This window comes from Rattus rattus, chromosome 15 (assembly GCF_011064425.1).
Source record: "Rattus rattus isolate New Zealand chromosome 15, Rrattus_CSIRO_v1, whole genome shotgun sequence".
Lineage (NCBI taxonomy): Eukaryota > Metazoa > Chordata > Mammalia > Rodentia > Muridae > Rattus > Rattus rattus.
Window position 1 is genome coordinate 74,257,894 of NC_046168.1, and position 25,818 is coordinate 74,283,711.

General features: G+C 40.7%; 1 protein-coding gene across 1 annotated transcript in view; it reads right to left on the bottom strand.

Moving 5' to 3' along the window:
- Positions 1 to 25,818, bottom strand: part of Ccdc192 (coiled-coil domain containing 192) — a 195,931-nt gene that overhangs the window by 123,415 nt on the left and 46,698 nt on the right. Inside the window, 2 exon segments of the mRNA XM_032885914.1 lie at positions 12,108 to 12,164; positions 14,063 to 14,194. Of these exon segments, the coding sequence (XP_032741805.1) occupies positions 12,108 to 12,164; positions 14,063 to 14,194 (189 nt within the window).

A 25,818-nucleotide genomic window follows, 5' to 3' on the forward strand; every position in this document is an offset into this window, starting at 1 on the left:
GCTAATTTTTTGTTACAGATTCCAAGCTTCCAGAAATGATTTATTCACAAAAGTTCAAGAGCACTCTCCCAGCCCCTCTCTCCCTCCCTCCAGCCCTGCAGTGAGCTCTACATTAGGCTTTATGGCACATAAAACCCAGCAGAAAGATTGGACAGAAGATAGACCTACTTATATGAGAAACACGAAAAATAATAAACATCTGAGCTTAAGCAGTTATTTAAATTAATATTTCAAATTAGAAGTAGAATTCTATTTCATCCGATGACAATAGAGGGGTTGATATCCTTCTATTGTTTCTAGGTATTAAATTTTACTTTTTGAAAAAGAAATCACCAACCATTTTGAGGTCTCTTGGTTGTAGAGAATAGGTACTTCCACTCTGGAATTGCGGTATTGAGAATTAGAGAATGGGAGGAAAAACCTGGGGCAATTTGAGTCCTTTAGGTACTGAAATTAGGAGGGTAAAGAGTACTGTCAGAAGCACCACATGGACGGGGTTTGTCTGGACTCCCCGACCCTGTACTGGTATCCACAGTAGTCACACTCAGATGTCTCCAGACAGGAATATCTCATAGTGGAAGTTAAAGGAAGTTTGGCAAAGTCAGTGGCAAACATTCAGCACTGAGCACGGGGAATATACGTCACGAACATTCCCAGTTGGGACAGTTGTTTATTGGGGTTAATCAAGAATTAGAGAGAAACAGGTTGGATGACATTCTTCAGGGGGCCCTAGAAAGCAATGGATGGGAAGCAAAGCCAGGAGGGACGTGAGTATTCAGAACCACCCCTGACATCAAAGACGATCTTTCCCAGTTGCAAACCACCTCAGCTTAGCGGTAGTTTTCCATTCCCTGTGGCACTGTCAACTGCCTAACCGGATCAGCCTATTCTCACTGAAGTGAAGGTGAGCAGAAGTACCCAGCTAATTCCTCTGTGCCGGCTCTGGCAGGCTGAGAGCTGCCTCCTACACTAGCCCTTCATGCACACAAGGAATGAGCAATTGCTTGGGCTCAACACGGGAACATGATTTATTTTGAAAACAGTGAAGTAATCAAGAGTTAAACTCCATGTAATAGAATCTGGTACTGAAAAATAAATGTTTATGAAGTGCTAAGTAATGTCCAAGCACATTATCGTGAGTGACGAGGAGGGCGGGGCATCAGAGCAGAAGGGTGTCCCCGATACTGTAATCCCCTCACCTCTCTGTCTCAGTTAATCCCACTAAAGTGGATTCCAGCTTGCGGATGCGCACCCTGCAGACCAGGCACAAAGACTCCAGGACAGCTCACCACTGAACAAACCATGGAACGTTCACTGGCTCTTTTCACAGTTGCTGTCGTTGGCTGGTTGGCCGTTGTGTTTCGCTCGTTCGTTAGTGTGTATCTTTATGTAATGTTTATACCTGTTTTGCAGATACTCGGAGTTCTGTAAAGTGACTTATTTAACCATCAGGCCACATCTATGAATAATGGATATCCAATACCCCCACTTTGCAGTGTGAAAATGTAAGCCTCTGTGAGTAAGGCGCCCACTCAAAGACAGTCAGTAAATGGGAGAGCTGGCCTCTAGACTCTAGCAGATGTTCAGAGGGGGAAATGTTTTCATAAAATTGGGCTGATGGTGTAACGTTGAAATAGCAAGGTCCGGTGAGAGAGCTTAGCAGGGCAGCACTTGCTCGGCCGGGCAGCTTGATGATCTGAGTTTGAACCCCATAACCACATAAAGGTGGAAGAGAGAACAAATGTCGAAATGTCCTCTGGCCTCCGCATGCACATCATGGCATATGCTCGCCCATACAAACAGCATACACATGCACACCGAGATAATAATACTGTTAGAAAGTATTTAGTTAGCTGTGAAGGACTGAGACTATATGGATATGTGGGCAACCTGAGGGAAAGGTTCAGGAGAGACAGGAACTCTCTTCTCTCCAGACTTTGCCAGTGACTGTTGGGCATCTTGACTGTTGGGGTTAAGCACCAGCATTTTCTTGTATGGAAGCTGCCTTCTCCTAAGCCAAGGGATGGCAGGCCCATCACTGGAGATGAGCAATGTCTAAATGACTAAGGATTTGTCTATTTCAGTTCCAGCTAAAACTAACAGTTCGCCTCGCATCATACTTGGTAATTTCACACTTCTTCGCATTTGGCAACAAGACAAGCTGCAAATGCTATGTTTCTGTTCAACCATCTAAGCTTGTTAGTGGTATTGCTAAGTGTATGCCATTTTGAGAACTCTGTGAAGCATCACAGAAGTACAACCTGGAAACATCAACCTGCGGATGAAGGATAGCAACTGATTTAACAGAGAATACTGCCCCCAACTCCCATCAAGGGAAGGAATTTCAGGCTTGCTGTTGGCCGTTTGAGTGTCTACAAGCCTGTGTTGAGATGTCTGAGAAGCCAGAAGTGCAGAAGGGATAGAACTATGCTTTGAGAAGGAAAGGGATGTGAACAACTTAAAGGGTTTAAGGACAACAGAGAATTAGGTACTGACAGCTCTTAGAATGCAGACCTCCACTGTACACAAGCTATTTGGGTATAGGCCCTAATTGGACATAGTGCACAGACCAGAGGTACTCCCAACCACCACAAAAGTCACAAGTCTTTGGTTAGGTTTCTGGGAAGAGGCATTAGGCACAGGCCATGACAGACACACCTGACTCAAAGTCGGTGGCTTCAACTGGGTTAGTAAAATCCCTTTGGTAGAGACAGGAACATCCTAAGTGACTAAGACTAAACCTTCTGCTAATAGTGACACACCAGGCTGAGCCAAATTTAATCTTGTCTTAACATGGAAAAAGAGGGCTAGAGAGACAGCTCAGTTGGGAAAGTGCCTGCCACGCAGGCATGATAGACCTGAGTTCAGTCCCCAGCGCCCATGCAGAAGAGCAGAGTGTGGTGGTGCACACTGGTTAACCCAGATCTAGGAAGGCAGAGGCAGGAAGATTCCTGGGGATCCCATCTAGCTGTATCAGTGAGCTTCAGGTACACCTGGAGACTGTCTCCCAAACACCAGGTTAGAGATTACTCAAAGAAGACACCTAAAATCAATTCCTTGACTTCTGTACTCATGTCCACACCTGCACATATATCAATACACACAGGAATGTATGCATATGTGCATAAACACACACACACACTCACACACACGTCATTCAATCTTCCTGTCCTTTAAATATCAAAACATAAGGTATTTAAAGGTATATTATATGTCCTCAAGCATAAAGCTCTTGATTGTCTGGTATTCGTTGCATAAATTTCAATATTAATAATATAATAATTGAATGCACTTTATCCTAGAGTCAAACTGGGAAGAACTATATATCCTGGATCAGAGGATGACTTAAGTACAGGTGGGACAGTTGCTCCTTGACATGTATAACATCACCTTCTCCTGGTCCACTGCCAGAACATCTTTCCCAGCATCCCTTGCAGTCACTGTGCCTTGTGACTGAGCTCTAACCATTGAGATGTAAGCAGAAGTAAGCGATGCCACTTCTAGGAGTGTCTAAGCAGAGACCAGGTCTGACTGTCTGGAACAGAGATGGCCCCCAATGTGACCTTGGGTCCTGCAAGTTGAAGGAGGATCCCTCAGTGGGCTTCAGAGTGGTGCCGCCTGCCTACAGACACGAACAACAACAGACTAAGCAGACGAGAAAAGCAAACTTCTATTGTGTTCAGGTGCTGAAATTCTGGGGACTCTTTGTTACGATAGCTACCATTATCCCAACTAACAAATTAGTGCCCCAAAAGACCATCATGCACCACATGACTCCCCTCAGCTGCGGTCACACAAAGCTGGGTTTTCATCTTCTGAAACATCTCGTGCCCTGGCTGCCTGGCTTCATTCTCTTTTTGTCTAAGTCAGGCGCCTTCTCAGCAGACCTGACGCTATGGCTGCCTTTCATCTTGTACATTGTCTGTTTGGGTTTTGACTGGAGGAAAACTTGCCTGCTGGATTATCACAAATAGCTCTGGATTAAAATCATACACGAAGTAGCTACACTATAATTACAAGAAAGAAAGAACATTACTCATGTTGAGAGCTCGCCTTCTACTGTTGGAAACTGCCTACACAGCCATCCAAGTCCATTACTCTTACTGTGGTCTGATATGGTCATGGATTCTTTCTGTTTTTTCAATGCTCCTCACCCTATTGTCCATAGGGTAGCCCCCATAAATCTCATTTCAGAATTACCTTATTAGAAAATAAACAATAATATCTTTTCCTATCTAATACAGTAAGAATTGCTCATGGAAACATTTCTTCGTCGTGACTTTGGCTATGAGAAATATCTGATCCACATGTTTAGTAAAATTGTACTATGTGGTAAGTTATGATTTACCCATACAAATTCTGCTTTTTTGATATGACCATTTAATTTAATATATGGTTTCAATTATTATTATTTATGGATTTTTAAAAAACAGCTACTTTGCACTGATTTTATATAGTATAAATAAATATAGCTAAACATTGCAGTTAATATTTAATAGTTATAAAATTAAATCAAGAGAACAGTTGAAGTTAAATACAATTATTTATTTATTTCCTTTTGAGAATGGAATAAAATATTTTTACTCTTCCTGGATGCTTTTCTATTAACGAGAAAGACTTGCTTATTTATTATTGTTGTTTTGAAGTTCACATTAAATGTAAAATGAGTGTAGCCATGCCCCAGAACCTGGAGAACTCAGCTATTGGTGTAGAATAAAGACTAAAGAAGAGATCCTGGATTCTCACCAGAAGGACACAGCTCCCTCCTAAAGAGTTAGGAAAAGCAATGAGAGAGGAACAGAGGAAAAGCTCTCTGAACTGAAGGGTAATCCTTAGTGAGTTTCAAGTCCTCAAAGCTTTGGGTATCAACTGCCAGCAGTGTGGTGTGTGTGAATGTGTGTGTGTATGTGTGTGTGTGTGTGTGTGTGTGTGTGTGTGTGAGAGAGAGAGAGAGTGTATGTGTGAATGTGTGTGTATGTGTGTGTATGTATGTGTGTGTATGTGTGTGAGTGTGTATGTGTGTGTGTATATGTGTGTACACGTGTATGTGTGTATGTGTGTGTGTATGTGTGTGTATGTGCATGGGTGTGTGAGTGTATGTTTGTATGTATGTGTGTATGTGTGTGTGTATATGTGTGTATGTATGTACTATGTATGTGTGTGTATGTGCGTGTATCTATGTATGTGTGTATGTGTGTGTGAGTGTGTATGTGTGAATTTGTGTGTAATTTGTGTGTATTTGTGTGTATATGTGTGTATATATGTGTGTGTGCATGTGTATGTGTGTATTTGTGTGTGTATGTGTATGTGTGTATGTGTGTGTATGTATATCTGTGTATTTGTGTGTGTATGCATGTGTGTGCATGTGTGTGTGTGTGTGTGTGTGTGTGTGTGTGTGTGTGTGTGTGCATGTGTGTGTGTGTGTGTGTGTATGTGTGCATGTGTGTGTGTGTGTGTGTGTGTGTGTGTGTGTGTGATGATCTTATGTGAAGTGACAGCTCAGATCCTTTTTAAGCACCCAGAAGTTTGGGAACAATACTCATCAACTGGAAAACCTCTGTTATTATCTACTTTTCAAGTTCTCCAAATCACCTATAATGAAGACAAGCCACAGACTGACCACATGAGGGTTAAAATGAGTGACTTAATTATGACGTAGGACAGATAACCCAGTCAAGGAAAGGCAGGTCCGACCACACGTGCAGCAATATTTCCCATATTCATCGTAGGTGCAAACTTTCAGGATTACGTGGTTCTTCCCATAAAGAGCTGCCAAGGAACTATCCATTTAGGTCAAATATATATAGCTCTTTAAAAATAGCCCTAAGATGGTCGATTAAAAAGGAATTTTGTCGCTCTTACTCTCTCTTCCTCCCCTCTTACCTCCTCTTGCTCTTTTTTCTTCAATACTCTTGCCCGCTTCCCCACCCACCCTCCTCCACGTGCTCATGGCTGGCCGCCTTTCCGCTCTTCTACTCTTCTCTCATTAAACCTCTCCACGTGGAAAATAAAAGGAATTTTGTCACCCCTCATTGGCTCCAGGTAAGACACCCTAACGACATCTGCCTAATTCTCTCAGATTGATTAATTTCACCATAGGATCTAAGGATTACATCAAGTGTTGATATCACGAGCAGTCATTTATTGCCATAGGCATTGGGTGTGCTTTGGTACAAAAGCAGCCACAATTCTTACTTTGAATGAGACAGATCATAGAAATAGGTACCAGAACAGCTAGAGTGGCATCGTTGTGAGTAGAGATCTTAGTTAGCATGCATGATGCTCACTTCCCTTATCTGATGGGGAAGAAGAAATACCTCCCAGGATTGTTGTGAAAGGACATGGCATAACGTGGGTAGCAGCTCTAGGAAACTGTTCTGTTAGTGACTCCAAGGTATTAATTACTGTCACATGACAGTGGAATTAGTCATGACAAGCTTCAGGAATGTAGTGATGCTTCTAGGGTAGGCAGAAGTGTGGGCTGCAGAGGAGGGGCGGGCAGGAAGAGCATGCCTTTTTTGGTTTACCTCCTGGACAGGGCCTTGTGCGGAGCTGTGCTGCTGTCCTGGCGCTGTGTTAGGATTCAGGCCTGGAGATGTTTCCCAGTGGTAGGAGTATCAGTGACATGTAGCTAAAGGACAATGCTGGTCCAAATGGGGAAATCTGGCTGACCAGAGCAGTGACTCCTTGGGTCAGGATTACCAGCATCAGAAACACCCAGAGGGCTTTCAGAAATTTACACTGCTGGATTTGCACCCCCAAACTTCTAGATCAGGATATTGAATAGGTGCTTCAAAATATGCTTTTCAAAATACTCCCAAAGTGCCACTAGTACTTCTGATTTAGGGGCACATTTTGAAAATTAAGGAGCTAATGTAAGCAATGTGATTTATTCTGACTTATGAGCAAATCGAACAAAATGAGATTGTGCTTGGGGGAGTCAGGGGAGTTCCTGGAGACTCTTCAAAGCAACAAGTGATGGGAACCTGATTTAGAAAAGGGACTAAGAACAGTTCTAGTTCAGGCAGTATCAATGAGATGTCATGCCTGGGTACCACCTCCATCAGAATACATCTGCTCCGTTATTTTCTCCTGCTTCACCCAAATCAGTACGCAGATTCCTTGCAGCTTAGTGGGTGGGCTCACTTCAAGTTGTTTCAAGTTAAAACCTAATAGGATACTTTGAATGAAAAGCCTCCCAAGACGACACACAGTGAGGAAGACTCAATTGTAAAGGGATTCTAGGTATCGTTGGGGAAAGAATGTTCATGATGTTTAAAAGCAAAACCAACCCCAAGAAAGTGGCCAAAAGAGGGAAGGATCAATCAGCAGAGGGGTAGAGTTTTAGGGCAGAAAGAAACTACACAGGAATTCAACTGGGACTTTGTAGAGCTTTAATTTAGAAAGTTAACAAAAAACCCAAAAACAAAAAAACAAAACAAAAAAAGAAGTTAAAGGGGCTGGAAAGATGGCTCAGCGGTTAAGAGCACTGACTGCTCTTCCAAAGGTCCTGAGTTCAATTCCCAGCAACCACATGGTGGCTCACAACCATCTGTAAAGAGATCTGATGCCCTCTTCTGGTGTGTCTGAAGACAGCTACAGTGTACTTATATAGAATAAATGAATAAATCTTAAAAAAAAAAAAAGAAGTTAAACCAGACTCCTAGGGAAATCTTTCAGGAGTACCAAGGGTGGACCTGCCCATGTGCCTAGTGCCTTTTTGTCAGCTGCTCAGTCCGTGGGTGTCCTATGAGTCTGTGGCTCATGAAGTTCAGCTTTTAACACACAATTACCTGTCTTACAGACTGAGGAAGGCGACACAGTTGATTTGAATGGTTTCTTCACTGGATAATTTAAACTCTTGGTCTTAAGTATTTCAGACACAAATAATGCTATAAACAGTAGCAACATCTGAATGCCTACTATCCAATTACCCCAATTTCCACTTTGAAAGATCTCCATTGGAGATGAACAGAACTTTGAGTCCTGGGCAGGTCTTATGGATGGTTAGACATCAAGAGAGAATATGACCACTGGGATGAGGGTATGTTGGGATTGCAGACCTGTAGGCTATTATAAACATTAATGCTAGATTAGGCAGGCAGGCAGGCAGACAGACAGACAGACTGACAGACAAAATACTATACTTGCTAATGTTAGAGCTCATCAAGAAATAAATCCAACCATTTGGAAGGCACTCATTTTTAAAGGAATATTTTTCTCTTAAAATACCTAGTCTTGATTCAAGTCATTACAACTTGAACAATTATCTTCAAGTGACTATAAACATTCACGTTAAGTATTTGTTTTAGCTTGTGTAGGTCTAAGCAGTTAAGTAATCATGGGATAGAGAATTAAAAAAAAAAAATTGGCCAGGGCAGTTTAGTTCTGTGGGTGGTCCAGACTTGGTACTCACTGGGGATAAAAATCTTTAAAAACATTTAATAATATAAGTTGTTTCTAGGCACGGTAAAGCTAAGGGGATAGGATTTTAATCTTAAAAATAGTAGCAAGTGGTAACTCAGAAATGTTAAGGCATTTATTACTTTCTATGTCATAGGTATCAGTATAATTAAACACTAATATAATTCACCAATTGGATTCTTTATGGCTGAGCTTATTAAGCTCTAATATCAAATTGTTGCTCATTAAGACCACTCCATTGGATATATTTCTTCACCTAAAGTAGGAGTTGACCTTAACTCTAGGGTTTTGTTTTTAAGTTGCATTTCCAGTGAAGGAAGGCATTATCCTCTCTCCTCTGCATGCTGTGGTGGTTTGAATGATAAATGTCCCCATAGTTTTGGCCATTTGAACACTTGGTCTCCAGATGGTGGCACTGTTTGGGTAGGTTCGGGAGCCATGGCCTTGCTGGAGGAAGGTTTTCACTGGCGTGGGTTTTGAGAGCTGAAAGACCCCTGCCATTCTAGTTGGTTTTCCCTGCTTCATGCTTACAGTTGACGTTTGCCCTCAGCTTCTGATCCTGCCTCTAGTCCACCCTCACAGACTCTTATCTCTCTGGAAGCACAAGCTCCAGTAAACTCCTCTCTAGGTTTCCTTGCTGACAGTGTTTGATCCCCGCAATGGAAACGTGATAAGTGCATGCTATACCCTGACAACGCCAGCCTCTGCTTGCATTGGTGCCTTACGTAACTGGCATCTTTAAGGAATATAATTCTGCTCACAAATTGTTTGCCCAGAAGCATAAAGCATGTGTCTGCAGATGCCAAAGTAAATTGTGCTTTTGTTCAGCCACAGCATTTCTTGCTTTATTGATTTTTCAAATTCAAATACAAACTAATGGATTCCATGATGCCATTTTCACACAGTTATCTCACGTCCTTGCTCACTCCCCCTGAAGCACTCTATTCTTTCTCTTCTAAGACAACTAAATTCTGTGTGGATAAATCAAACAGGCTGTTTGTGTGATGGAGGGATAGGAGAAGGCTCTAAATTTTCACATGTCAATTATTTGGGACCACTGACGACAGCTAAACTCTACACAGGGCAGGAAGACGTAGAGAATCAGAAGCTCAGTGAACTGTGGAAGTGAGGTCACCTGGGGATCTCGGCCTAGGACCCTACAGCTAACTACCTGAAGGATGGGAGTGGAGAAGATTGGGACTTTAAGACTGCTTTTTAGTTGGACTCTAGAATAACCTAATAGTGCTACATTAGCCAGCATGGCTGGGGACTATAACAGAGGGACATATCCAAGACTCAAAAAAAGAAGATGACAAATTTGACTTGCTGATCCTGAGATAGCAGCACAATGCTAGGTCACATTGGGACATTCTGCCTTCATTCGATGTTCGATGTCAACAGTCTACAGAGCTATGGGCTCTAAATAGTACTCATGGATAAACACTTTCAGAGATTGGCTATACGTAGATAATTTCTAAAGGGAATAAACCCATTTTGTTTTGTTTCCAGCCCACCCACCCTCCCTCACACTTTTTTTTTTCTTTTCTGAGTAGGTAGTAGCCTCCGACTGAAAGTTTTCTCCAGGGAAAATGTTTTCAGAAATGCACATAGGGGCTATAATCAGGGGATGATTAAGACATAAAGAACTTGGAGGAGAAGGAGGAGGTTGTTTATCTACATAGGAGTGTGAGTTGAAACTCTGCAAAGGCGTGATTCATTTCCAGGGCAGGGAAAGAGAAAGGGATTTTGGAAGTAGAGTTTTAAATGATCTTTGACAGCCAAGAGAGAAGAGAGAGAGAGAGAGAGAGAGAGAGAGAGAGAGAGAGAGAGAGAGACAGACAGACAGACAGACAGACAGAGACAGACAGACAGACAGAGACAGACACAGACAGAGAGAAAAAGAGAGAAAGACAGAGGAAGAGAGATTTGGAAAGACACCCAGTCGGGATGGCAAAATCATGAATTTCCAAGTGTGATGAAAAGTAATCTAACCTTTTTAAGATTCAGTCTTTTAATCTGAGAAATAACGTCCAGCTTGTTAGGTTTTTATTAAAATCTGAAACTGATACTATAGGATGACACATAACCTACTCAATAAATGCTATTATTAATAGTTTTCATCTAAAATTTCTTGATGAATTAAAGAAAATCCTTGAAAACTAAACTGGCATATTGAAACCTAGATGTCTGACAATTGCTTTAGAACATTCTAGACACTCTACACAATCCCAGTTCAGACAAGCCTGGAATAATAGCAGCAAGGTGGAGGCAGAAACTCTAGAATTAGGAGACAGAAGTAGATACTGCAGCAATTTCCCTAAGGCATCAGTGACAGGGAACTTTCAAAATCAGCCCGTCGCTAAGAGACACTGGAAGACAGCGTCAGAAGTTTGGGGAATGCATCTGCCTTCCTTTATACACACAGGTATAAAGGGAGCAGGTTAAGAACCAGCGCTCTCCTCCGACCACAGTCATTATCTGGCACCCTTGGGGCAGACCGGAGGGAAAACATCTGCAATGCTGGAGCATCTGGAAAGCTAAGCTAGTGTGGCATGCTTCTGCTAGAACAGTCACAATGCCACGGATGTAGGCACAAGTCATGTTCAGTAGTGGTCAAATCAAGGTCAGAAAAAGGCTGGATTTAGGGATTACAAGCTCTGGGCTCACAGATACTTTCTTTTTCCTTCAGCACAGAAAGATTGGATGATTAGAGAGACTTTTCCAGGCCAGCTCACTTCAGAGTCAATGAGTGGTCTCCGGTATTCACTATTTTACAGTCTTTTCTGCTTGCATTCTGAGCTGGCCTGAGGAACTTGGTGCTATTGAGAGTGGCCATTTGATGTGGCCTGCCCATATCCTTTACCAAGACTAAGCCATGTTGTCCAGAAGGAGAGGGAAATGACTACTATGACGAGCAAGCTTTTGGAGACAAGTAAGGTGTTGGGTCATTCATCTTCTCAAGAGTTGCAGGGTAACTGATACATTGACAGCAATGCACAAGAGTTTCCTGTCTGCTGATGAGCATTGGCCCTCTGCACAGACATAGGCTAGAGTGAAAGGAATTTGCTCCAGAAATTTGAGAGATCTTTGTGAAAGATGTTACAGGAGCAAATGGACATTCCCACACTCTGATTTATGGTTACTGTTTCAAATAGCACAATCTAGGGCAAACAAAGACACATTAAAATATACTGCTCAGGATTAACTCTCAGGATTGAGCGAATTGGAATCAGTGTCCTCTGCAGTCACCCGTGGCCTAAGTGCCCAGAAAACAGCATCTCTGGGAAGCTTGCTGGTTGGAAGTTTCAGGATCTCTGCTTCCAACCTATGCTCAATGTATCAACAACCACTATCACCACTTGAGTCCCTTTACTGACTTACCTGGCATCCTTTTCTACGCTTAAAACTCTTCAGATGGGCCATCAGTTTAGACTGGTTATACCATCTGGCCACATCTAAGTGCACATGCTGTTTTCTCATTCAGCATCTACAAGAATGTCAACTTTATCTATGGAGGAGTAAAGATACTGATTTCCAACTTTATGTTTTTGTCGTGGGTTTTTTATTTTAATTTTTTTTTTGCAGTGGGTAAGCCTCACTTATGACTTCTGAAATTTTTCTGTTCATTCTCAGGATTGCAGTGGTAGGAATCAGGAAATTGAGGGAAAAAGAAAACCACTTACATGGGCGTTCAGTTTCTCCTGGGAGGCTTTTACTTCAGCTCGCAACTTCTCAATGCACTGGAAAGAGAAGGGTTAGGAGAGCATATGCGTAAGTCTTCATAGTCAAAGCCTCGCACAGGTAAATGTGTACCTGTGCTCCATCTACTGACTGGTGGCATCAGCATCTCAGTTAGGTGCTGCGGAGAACTGTACTAGAGAGGCCATTTCTCCATTCCTCTTCCTCTTCTAGTCTATGAGAGAGCCCGAGGGCAAAGTACAAAATATGTCAACTGCTGGGAAGTGACTGGGGAAAATGGTAGCTTGAGGTAATGAGGTGTGTGTGTGTGTGTGTGTGTGTGTGTGTGTGTGTGTGTGTGTGTGTGTGTGTGTGTGTGTATGTACATGTGTACATGTGTATGGGCACATAAAGTACTTTTACAAGAAGCATATCCATAAGCATATACAAACTGTGGAATTAACAAGAGGCAAATTTATACAATGATACATACATGAGTTTTTAGGGATCCATCACTTTACAAACTAAAAATATGTGTATTGGCTAGTTTGTTTCAACTCGACACAAGCTAGAACTATTTGAAAGGAGGAAACCTCCATTGAGAAAATACCTCAATAAGAACTGTCTATAGGACATTTTATTAATTAGTGATTGATGGGGAAGGGCCCATCCCATTATACTTGGTACCATCCCTGGGCTGGTGGCCCTGGGTTTTATAAGAAAGCAAGTTGAGCAAGCTATAGGGACCAAGCCAGTAAGCAATGCTTCTCCATGGCCTCTGTATCAGCTCCTGCCTTCAGGTTCCTGCCCTGTTTGAGTTCCTATCCTGACTTCCTTCAATAATGAGCAGCAATATGGAAGAGTAAGCCAAATAAAGCCTTTTGTCTTCGACTCGATTTTGATCACGGTTTTATCATGACAACAGTAGCTCCAATTAAGACCACACATCACAATTTAAGATCCACTGTTTTATTTTACAGAAATAAGTCCTTCATAAGGTCTAACCTCAAAAACTAAGGAATATGTGTATAGTTGGCATCATGTATAAAGTAGAGTATGCAGCTAATATTGTCCAAAGAGGTACGTTATCAAAAAAAGCTTAAAAATATAACTTAAAATTTTAATCTGACAATTTTCACCAGGAAATGAAGTTATCTTTACCAAACGAAAATGTTATATTCATCCCATTAACTCAAATTTGAACTTAAAAATTGTTTTTTTTTTTCAATGTTGAAGATTAAACTCAGGTCCTATACAGTTTTAGTAAATCTCAGTTAACAGATTTTAGGTTAAATGTTTGGGCTTTGGAACTTCCAATAAAGTAGGCCCAGGCCTCTATCCCAATACACCAATTAAGGGAAATAATAGTAAACAGAAGAGAAAGGAGATATATCTCGCATAGCCACATTGGGAAGAGGAACAAATATGGGGCTCCAGTGACACCCCTTGTCCTGTCTGATTTTTTTGGAGTACTGGTGTGAAACTAGAAGACAAGAGGTCTACAAAGTGAAACACTCTATCTAGGTCAAGATGTGATCCACTCAACACTGGTCCACCACTTTCTCAGCGGGGTCTTATCCTGCATGGTGGCCCTCTGCTCCATTAAATTGTTAATTTTAGAGTGTAGCCTCACTCTTGTGGACAACTGCCCTCATCTGGAGGGAGTGCAGATTTTGGTCTTCTAGAATCCAAGGCGACTGTAGGTCTAGACAATGACTTATTTCTATGCCTTCAGCCAAAGAGACAGACAGAATGCAGGTAGAGCTGTATATTCTCCCTTTTGATATTAATTACCTGTGGGCCGCAGGGACAACTCAACACTTAGTAGAAATGGCTTCCAAGTACTTGTTGGCACTGAGCGATAGGTCAGCTGTTTAAATGAGAACTGTCGACCAACAATGGCTTACAGACTTGTTAAAGTTAAGTAACACTTGAAACACATGACTGTTCTTCCACATACCTTGTCTTTCTCAAGAACCATGTTTTCATACAACTCTCCACCAACATTCTTTCGGCTCACATCCTCTAGCCTTCCTTCCAGCAAGGAAACTTTTTCCATTAGTTGTGATTTTGTTGCTTCAGAGGCTGCAAGCTAAAGATAGACTGTTGTAAGGACACGGGATTCAGTAGTACTGTTGAAGGCTGCTTCTAAAGGGTCGATTTAGGAATAATTTGTCTTCTACTAGGGTCTATTAAATCTTTCTATAAAGGGCTTCTGCATTATTCTCTACAAATGAGAAGTAATGAGAAAAAAGAGAAAATTGATTTCATTACTTCTAACATGGGCAAGCGAGGTAAGAACACAGTCACAATGCAGAAGACATCTCCTTTCGCCAAGGTCTCCGCACGCATGCGCCTCCTCTGTGTTCTGAGGTCCCACTGCAGGCACAGCTGCCTCTGAAACCCATCTTGTGATCAGCCCTGGTCTTGAAACTTAACTCCTGAAGGTCTATAGCTCTGTACAGAGTATATGGGATCTCACTCACTCAAACACCACAAGAATAACCATGTTAGAGGCAGAGGGGAAGGTTGGAAGTTAAATGTTTCAAGAGTAAGTCTTATTAAAGCCAGGTCTATGCAAATCACAACCAAAATACCCCTTTGTCTTGTTCACTTGTTCACTTGTTCAGATCCCTCTTGAGGCTATGGTGTGATGACCCTAGTCCCTCAGAGACTTGGCTCCCTGACTGGCTCTTCCTTACTCTCAGACAGCTCTCTGTGCTCTGTCCCAGAAGCTCAACAGCACCCCTGAGAGTCACTGGGAGACCTGGAGGGTTTTGTGTTCACAGCATCTCTCTGTATCCTTTGAAGTGTATATTATCTCTGATTACCTCTTTCACATTTTTTCTGGATGCTACTGAAAAATATATTTTTTCCTTAAAAAATCAGTGCTTTTAAGTAGTTTACTATATGAAGAAAGCTATCTGAAGGAAATGGGTGAGCTAGCGTACCTTACAGTACACATGGGCTTCCCCAGTCTATGTACGCAATCATTCATTTAAGACAAATATTTTCAGTTGGAACCCAGCACAGCCACTGTGTTATGTGCTGGGAATCCCTCACACGCATACTCAGGGCCAGAAGAAATGCGCACTCCAAGAATTGCTAGTGATAACCTTTCTATTCTGAGCTTTCCTGGAGGCTCAATGTGCTTTGATGGCCACTAAGGCAGTCAATTCTTGGGCCCATGGTGACTTGGTAATGTGGTTTGACTTCTCTGAGTCCACTTCTGTCTTCCTAGAGTAGACTAGCTAATCATGTGGACTCTTCGTCAAAGCCTTAGGAGAGAAATCCCAGTTTTGCTAAGTGGTTGAACTGAGTTGCTGGGCCTCTCGTTTCCCTTTGCAACAACAGTGAGGAAGAAATGAATGTTACCTAAAGCATGAAATTTATGTGTGTCCACAAAGAGCAACACTCAGCAGGAAACCTGCAACATATTAAGTACTGAGTGTTATGATTCTCACTGTTCTGCTGCCTCCTCTGATCTCTATCAGCACCCATTGCAGTTTTACAAATAAAATATTTTATTATTCTTTGAGTGTTTCAAACACTGGATGTTGGTCATATTTACCCACTCACATATCATCCTACATCCACCCCTGATCCTATAGCCACCCAATTGCATGTCCTCATTAATATATATTTTTTTAAAAGAACTCATCAAGTCTAACTAGTGTTGCTTTATAATCTTGGGCATGAGGCCTTCCAAAGGAGATCGTTAGATTTAGAGTGGGCCACACCCTTAAGGAATACTAAACCTCCCTCTCCCAAAAGCTAGGTTCTCAGCTAGGGGTGCCTCATTCACACCATGACAGGATCCCATCTGGCTTGATCTTGGGCAGGTTTTGTTCATGCTGTCACAGCTAGTGTGAGTTCGTATGTGCAACGGCTTTATTGTATCTGGAAAACACTGTTCGTGTGTACTCATCACTGCCATGGCCCTGTGTTCTCTCTGACCCCCTCTTCCACAATGATCTCTGAAACATTGGAGGAGGGGTGGGAGTTCTCTTTTGCTCTCTCTCTCTCTCTCTCTCTCTCTCTCTCTCTCTCTCTCTCTCTCAATTGAATTTGGTTTCTTCACTTTTGCCATTATTAGAGAAAACTTCTTTATTTATGGGATTAGTTTCCAGTTGGGTACATTTTGTTTCAATATCCTGACTGATGTATAAAATATCTTGTCATTATTTGACTGTTTTCTTGTAAATCTATTTTTGGTTGTTTAGATAGTCTCTATTCCTTCATGGAACAATTATTTATTTACTCATTTGTTGCAAAAATAAATCTGTTATTTGTTCTACCTAAGAAATAGAAGATTAAAAGTGAAACTATTATTCTTACCTTTAAAAACATTCACATTTTAACTGGAAAGGCAGACAATTTAAAAGTAAATGTCACAAAATGTGGGACTATATATATGAATAAATAATGGAGAACTATATCAATAATTATTCACATTTATTATGGAATTATTATATAGCAGATATTCTGCAAAATCTTTTACTTTTAATTTATTCCAGCATCTTGGTTTAATTCCTTGAGAAGTTTACACTTGTTATTCCCATTCTACAAACAGTAGGTTGAGCTTCAACCAGACTGAACTTTCCTTTGGAGATGTGTTCTCTTATCTATCAGCTATGACAGTGTTGTAGCCATCCTACAAACGCCAGGTAAGCCAGGCACTGGATGATCTACACTTTAGAAGGAAGACTAACAGGAAAACCAGATTTCTGAGGGTAATATTAGAATGCTTTATCACTAGACCATGAAGTGCAACCTACCTATGGCCAACAGTGAGACATTGCAAGCTGGTAGAACCACTCTGGAACTCAGTCTGGCACTTCCTCAGAAAATTGAACATAGTACTATCTGAGGACTCAACTATACCACTCCTGGGCATATACCCAAAAGATGCTCCAACATATAACAAGGATACATAGGAAGAACAACAATATCAACCAACCACACCACCCCCAGAGCTCTCAGGGACTAAACCACCAACCAAAGAGTACACATGGAGCAACCCATGGCTCCAGATGCATATGTAGCAGAGAATGGCCTTGTCGGGCATGAATGGGACAAGAGGCCCTTGGTTTTGTGAAGATTCAATGTCCCAGTGTAGGGGAATGCTAAGGCTTGGAGGCAGGACGGAGTGGGGGTGGGTTAGGGAGCACCCTCATAGAAGCATGGGGAGAGGGGATGGCATAGGAGGTTTCCAGAGGGGAAACTGGGAATGGGGATAACATTTAAAATGTAAGTAAAGAAAATATCCAAGGAAAGGAAAGGAAAGAAAAGAAAAGAAAAGGAAAGAAAAGAAAAAAGTAGTAGTGGATACCAGTAAAGAAGTATCCAAGGAGTAGGGTTTTCTATCATTTGATGCTGTAACTATTCAGATAATAAACTATGTGATCCATGAATTCCATACACTTGACCACAAATCAGAAGCTGGGAAGAAAAGCATTTGTATTTATCTTGTAGACAATGGTGATGTTTTGTAGATACATTATGTTGGATGCTATCCATAAAGATTGGATCACTCCATCACCTGGAACCCCATGTGTAGTTTTGTTTATACTATTTTGGTATTACCTCTTTAAAGACTGAAGGACTAGATACTCAGTGGTGAGTTAATGTGCTTAAGACCTCATAGCTAATCAAATGGATTAGATTCATATTACATTGGTCTACCTCCAATTACCAGGGTCTTGATCATGCCTAGCCTTAACTCTCACCAAAGTGAAGAATTATTTCTCAGAATGTTGGCTATCTGCAGGAGAAATTTTCTTTCTCTTCTACAAGTAAGAAATCTTGCCATCACCTTCCTTTTAAGGTGGATGTTAATCTCATATCCTTCTTCTTTGTATATAAAAGTTTAACTCAGGCTCAGCATAACTTAGAGACGTCTTCACTCAAAGTCAGGAGATTCATGTTTGAGTGCTGGGCCCACAATTCACTGATAGTCTGATCTCAATGCAGAAGGCTGCATTTTACTATGTTGCCTTGTGCTTTGCTAAACTTTGACAGATTACTTCCCCAGAAGTTTAGACTAAAGTATAAATCTCCAAGGAAAATGAACAGAGAATTCGATGAACACTGATCACAGTGTCAGAGGTGGTTGGTGGTGGACCCCTGAAATCATAGTCCTCAGAAGATAGAGGCAGGGTGAACATGAGATCAAGGCCTTTCTTGACTACACAGTGAATTTGAGGCAAGTATTGGACACATTAAATCCTGTCTCAACACACAAACATGCAAATAAAATCATATTGGCCTACACCAATCTTGTCCTTGAACATTCCGCATTAATTTTTTAAGATGTGTGTCTTGGTTATTGTTATGTGTCATTGTCTCATGAAAGCACAGTAAAGAGGTTTTGTTGTTTTCTCCTCATGATTTGTGGTAAAAACTGGTAATTTACTTTTGGCATCTAAGATATAGTTGTGAACCTAATTATTATTATTATTTTTTTTTTGGCACGACAACTGGTAGTCCCTCCCCCGCTTTGCAAATGGCCATGAAACAAGCCTGATAGAAAGGAAACAAAAGAGAAAGAGACCTGATGGAAAGAAAATGAAAGTTCCATCTAACTCAACAGCAGGTCTCGGCCTGAGAAGAGAGAAACAGTAGACAGCATCTGTCCTGTAAACGAGACTTCTTAGTCCTGAGTACTAACTTAGCAGGAACATATGACTCCTGAGGGATCAATATTCAAGTTTTGGGTTTTGACGCATCCTGAAGACAAGGTCCTGCCCCTCTTCTCAAGATCTTAAATTGCTGCTAGGAATGATCATAATAGTGCTGACATTAGTGTAATCAAAAATGCATTATACATGTGTGTGAAGTTGTCAAATAATAAATAAAATATTGGAAAATTGTAACATGAGTAGTCAAAGATAAATCCACCCATTGTACCATAGTGAGGGTCGAGCAAAAGTTTTAGGGTCATATTTAAGTCAAATTGACAGATGAGAAGTCTGGGAATTAGTATTGATGCAAATAACTATTGAGTTGGCAAGAAAGGCTCAGGATTAATCACGGAAGAATTTTATAGAGTCCAGAAGGACACTATTTGGTTCTAGAAAAGTCCTTGATGAAGAAAAATGTTGATATCCAAAGAAATCTCAGTGACCATATAATAAGGCATACAGTCTGAAAAATTGGTACAAGGAAAAATCATGAACTACATGGACAACTGTCTTCAAACAAGTGATATGACCAATTCTTAGGGGTGGAGAGATAGGACCTGGCATCCAGAATCTCTACATCACAGTCATTAGCATGGCTGGTTCTCAGTAAAATTACTAACCTTCAAAATATGCATTTTTCTTTGGGAAAACTCATTAAAAGAAATAGATAGAAATTGTTGTAAGGTATCCTAAAGAATAAATGCTACACTTTTAAACAACAACAACAACAACAACAAACTGATGGTCAGTTTATGTAAATGAACTCAGAGTTAAAAGCAAAACCAACAAAGAAACCCATGGACTGAGCAACAGTAAAGGAAATCTGGAGAATGACCTAACTTCAGTGAAAATCCACTAGGAAGGTATGTTACAGGCCAGCAGATTGAAGAGTCAGAATGCCAGAAGAGGGTTCTCTATCAATTCAGATGAGTATAACAGCATCTACCGTAGTCTGCATGTTTAAAGCAATGAATATTATAAACGAGACTATTATCGCATCCCAAAATGCTCACTGGTCTCTTCTATTTCCTAGAAGAACACCATATGTCACCTTAGGTTACTCCAGCTTCATGATTATCTCTAGATCTATTTCCCGAAGGATTAGGATCTCAACATATGCAGGCAGGACAAGTTCAGTCTTTTACATGCCACATCTAGCCCTCCCTAAATTGACATTGTATTTAATGCAAATACATCTGATCTCTACAGCCCCCCCCCTCTTAGCTTGTACAACCTTCAACTTTGAAGTCTAAGGTTCATCAAAGTATCATCGAAGTCACATATTAGTAAGATCCAAGACAGTTCATCTGGAAGAACTATTGTTCTCTAGCTGGTGAATCCAACAAGCCATATGCCTTCAAACTATAGTAGTCAAACAGGCAAAATATAAGCATTCCCATTCCACAAAGGAAAAAGAAGGAAGGAGAGATGAATGCATAAGCCTGCGAGGCATGAGAATCACTCTGTGAGGATGTGCTATGGTTCTGATGGGCAGTGATTGATCCTTTGCAGCTGTGCACAGTGTCGCCACACCCTGATGACTATGCTGTGTAGAAGTCTCGTCTCCAGACCTCTGCCACACAGCAGGCAGAAATCTACCATATGGGCCTTGCTCCTACGGTTCTGCTATGCTAGCTTGCACCCCCACAGTTTCAGGTAACCACAGCACCATGGCTTGTTTGTCTCACTGAGACTAAGGACATATTTACATGTTCACAGCTTACTTGTCTGTTCTGTGGAATCTAAGAAATCAGAAACCTTCTCTTTGTCCCATCCCATCTCCACTACTTGGAACTGAAATTCTTGTTATTCCGGGTGAGGATGCTGAGGTTGTCTATGGTTCACACTCACAATTATCTCCTTAAAAGATGGTCCTGTGACAACACCCTTGACATTCTCTGCAATATAAGTAAGCTGAGAACTTTCTGTTCTTTGCTTAACACTTATTTTTTTTTTCAGCTTGTTTATCTCGTTATCTGCCCCTACAACACTTAGAACTCTTTTCAGCCAAATTTCCAGTTTCATCGTTGACATATCTTCCACTTCTCACAACAGGCTGTGAACACAATTCAGTCAGGATCGTCTTTCCTTATTTTAAACACCATGTTTACTTTTTCCTCCCCTGACCCTGTTAGAATCCTTGTTAATATTCACGTTTTTACAAATATTCTTTCATCATGATTGGTCTTCTTGGAAGAGATGGAGCTTTCTCTCTGGCTCTCTGCTTTTCATTCCCAGATCTCATCAGATTACCTTTGATGACATAATCTCATGAGATCATTTCATGGTAGTAACTACATTCTCCCAGTACTGGGGATGTAACTGAGCTTAGTACATGCCAAGCCAGTACTGTCTCCCTGATCTATGCCCTCCCAATACCTACTTTTAAGCACTTCCCTTAAAATTTCCAAGTCTCTACCCATCACGGTGCTCCAAATCTGTTTCTACATTTTAGGTATTGTTAAAATAGTATCCTATTTAAAAACAAAACATTTTTCAAAACCTGAGAGATGGCTCAGGAATTTAGAGCACTGGCTGCACTTCCAGATGGCCCAATGTTCAGTTCTAAGCACATCTTGTAACTCACAACTGTTCATAACTCCAGGGCATCTCACACAATCTTGTGGACTCCTTGGGCACTGCATCTGTGCAGCTCACAGACATACATGAAGGCAAAGTATTCATATACATAAGATAAACATCAATCAATCAAAACCATCTCTAAATGTTTACTTTTTAAGTGTCTGGATGTGAGTGGGGATGTGCATGTGGAAGTTAGAGGGTGACCTGGAGGACTCTATGCTCTCCCTCCACCATGTGATTTCTAGGGAATGGACTCAGAGTCATCAGTCTTTGGTGGCACGCACTTTGATTTACTAAACCAGCTTCCTGGCCCATTATTTCGTGATATCAATTTCCTCAGTAATTCTCTTAGACTATAAATGCACATACCGCAGATTGGGTGACTTAAGAATTTATAGTTCACTGCTGTGACGTCTAAGGTCAAGATCCCAGTTTGTTCCTTAGTGAGGGCATTCTTCCTTCTCTCCTCTCTCTCCTGTAGACTCACAGGGTGAGAGGGGGAGGTTTCTTGTCTCTTCCCCCTCTTATAAGAGTAGTAATGCCACCATGGGGATGTCACTCTGATGACCTCATCTAAACTTAATTGCACCACAAAGGCTGCATCACCAATACCATCAAATTAGAGATGTAGGATTTTACATGTGGATTCTGGATTGGAGGACCTACATCCCATGAAAATTGTAATAGGGCACTGGGATCATCTATTGGGAGGAGCACAAAGAAAGAAAGGAAACCCAAGAGGCCTATGAGATGCTCTCAAGTGCCCTAATTCCTATTTGTGGGGAAATTGACATATATAAGATGAAAATAAACTATAAGAGAAAATCAAATGGTTCTTTAGAAGTTATCACACAGAAAGAAAGCACAAAATGTCATAAAATGCATAAACAACAAAGCAACTGAAATGCATAGTATTTTATTACTCATAATAGTTTAACTACCAGTGGATTCAACTTCCCTGTTAAAAGAAAAAGACTAAATGTTATGATCAAATAATCTACTGCCTATAACGGACAGACTTATTAAAAATGGCTAAAAGTGAAAGAGACGGTACTGTGAGCATGCAGTAGCCAAGAGAACTACTTCCTATTATGGGCCTGTGAGATATCTCAGGGATAAAAGTACCTTGTTGCCAATTCTTACAGCATGAGTTCTAACCCCAGACCCTACATTTTAGAAGGAGAGAAATGACATTCCTAAGCTTTCCTCTGACCTCATGCGTACTGTGACATATGCTTACACAGGCTCACATGAAAAAAAATGTAATAAAATGCTAAGAATAGTATTCCCCTGAAGTATATTTTTGTTAAAAACAAAGTTATTATATGTTAATTAACAAAATATCATTTCATTAAGATTAGAAAATTATAAATGAATCAAACAGGAGAACCAAAGTATGGGAAGCAACTGCATCAGAATTTAGGGAAAAAATGTAGTTTGTTAAGGTTAGTTAAAAGGTAAAACATACAATTGAAATGATAAGCAATAAGAAATGACATTAGAAATTTAATTTAAAAAATCTGTCTATAATAGCATACTGAAAATTACATCCTAGTAATAAATTTAACCATTGAAGTGAAAGGCTGGTATGTTGAAACTACAAAGGTTACTAAAGAAATTTACTAAGACCTAAGTATGTGGAGAGACATTCAGTGTTCATAGATTAAAAGATTTAATACTGTTAGGTTGCCAACATCCTTTATAAATTAAATGTAACCACTATTAAAATTACAGATTTTATTTCAGAAGGAACAAATTGTTTAATTAACTCTTATGGAGTACCAAGGACCTCAATTATCCAGAATCATGTTATAGAAGAAGGTTGTAGGATGAACACGTCCCAATTTCAGAGCTTATACAGATGTGTAATAATCAACATAGAGTCAGGCTGGGACAAGGACAAATGTGAGAACTGATAGAATATAATTAAGTCCTAAGACATAGCAGATTTTTTGTGCAGTATGTCAAAAAGATTACTATGAAACTTTTCCTCAAAAAAGTATTAGGACAATTAAGTAATATATTGCAAAAACCTGGTGTTGGACCCCTACCACAATTTATATAGAAATCAACTCAAATGAATTAATGACTAAATAAGCAAATGATTATTTGGTGATAACATAACTAATGCATGTTCAAGATTTTGGACTTGGCAATGGACTTAAAAACCCTAAATGCATATCTTAGGGTTTTTGTTGCTATGGTAACGCACCATGACCAAAAGCAACTTTGGAGAGGAAAAGATTTACTTGGCTTTCATGTCTCAATAGCAGTCTCTCAGGAAGGAAAACCAGGGCAGAAACTCAAGGCCAGAACCTGGAGGCAGGAGTTGATGCAAGGACCATGATGGAAAACAGCTTATTGGAATGTTCCTCATGGCTTGCTAAGCCTGCTTCGTTACAGAACCCAAGACTACTTACTTGTCCAGGGGAGACACTGCCCCAGTGAGCTATACCCTCCCATAGCAATAATTCATCAAGAAAATATCTCACAGGCTTGCCTACAGGCCAATCTGAAGAAAGCAGATCTTTAGTTGAGTTTCTATCTTTCCCCCCAAAACTCTGTTTGTATAAAGTTAGTAAAAGATAAGCAGTGCAATTAACCTTTTCTCAGAATAACATGAGATCTCCTTAAACACTCTAAAAAAGCATGCAAGAATGGAAACACACACACACACACACACACACACACACAGACACACACACATATATTTCCATTCCTGAATATATATATAACAGTCAACCATGGTTGCTGTATCAAACAAAGCTACCTTTTCAATTGATGAAAAAACATGTCACAGTCAGCACAACCTAAGACAGTTCATGGCCAAGGCAGCACAGCCAAAACCCAAAGATACTTCAAGGAATCCTATGGAGAGGACGAGGAAGTCTGGATCCCAAGAGTGCAGGAAAGAATAAATTTCATGAGAGGATTAGGTGGACAAAGGACAGCAGAGAGCTATTTCTTTACCTCTCAATAAATGTTCCTTGCTCACAAACAAGGAAGGAAAGGTAAGACTCCATCAGGACCAACAAATCCCTACTAGTAGGGAAGAAGTAAGGAACAAATCATAATCCAACCAACAAGAAAATGACCAACAAGATCACAGAATCAATGACCATCTCTCAATAATAAATGCAAAGGGCCTGAAGATGACAGGAAAGAGTAGCACACTGGTTGACTGGATTTAAAAACAAAACAAAACAAAACAAAACAACAAGATCCAACTATCTGTGGTCTCCAGGAAACTGATTTCACTCGCTCTGATAAGGACAGTCACTGGGTGAGAGCCAAAAGACAGAAAGCAATCTCCAAGTGAATAGTAGTTGAAAAGCAGGTTGTATAGCTTTCCTGACATCTGATAACATAACCTTCAAACGAAAAGTGAGTTGGGAGAGATTAAGAACATCACTCTATACAAAGGAGGTGAACAGTTCATGGCGAAGCTATGACAATCGTAAATGCATATGTGCCAAGTATTGGCGTGCCCACTTTCATAAAAAAACAAAACAAAAGAAGATAAATCACTAATAGACATAAAATGTCAGATTAGTCCTGGTACAATGCTGGCGATTAGCATGCATTGCGCTCATTTTCAAGTCGGTCATCCACTAAAGACCAACAAAGAAACCTTTGACTTAACTGCATCAGCAGACATAAAGACAGCATTTCATTGAGCACAAATGGAGCAGACATTCTTCTCACTATGCCCCAGAGCCTTTTCTATAGCAGACCACACTCTATGCCAAAAATACATCCTACAAAATACGGAGAACCAAAGTAATCCTTTTTTCTGATAGCTTTCCCCCTACTTATCCCTTGAACCAAAACTCAATTAGAATGTAGAAGCCACACGTGAAAAGGAACTTGGCATTGCCCAGCCCAGCACTTGAATCATGGCTGAAATAAGCTGCCATGTTTGCCTGACACGCAGGCACAGTCACTATTTTAGAAACAGCCATAGAATACAGTAGAGACAGCTGAAGCTTGAAGAGAGGAATTTTCCCAGAGTTTTGAAAAGACTGTTCCAAGATGTTGTCTCACCTGCATGTGGTACTTACTTGACTTTGTTGCAGGAGTCTTACAAGGTGGTACATTTAGGTGTATAGAAGCAGGTAAGACAGAAGTGAACAGTATTCATACTCTGGGTGAGTACTCCTGACTGACTGAATTAGCCCCGAAGCATCCCTCCTCTGGCCTTGCTGCTGTGTGAGATGGTAGCCAGGCTTGTTGCATTGTTAACTGAGTTTCTGCTTTGTGAAAAGCATCCACAATGGATCGACAGAGATGTTCTTCATATTTCCAAAGGCCATCCTTTTAAATTTCATTATCTCTTCTTGTCACAAAGCTTTTGCCTCTGCTGTCTTTTTCTCTGACATCACCCAATCCACTCTATGTTTTCTGTATTACCCTTCCTAGGTGATTCTGCTCACCATATGAAAATATAATT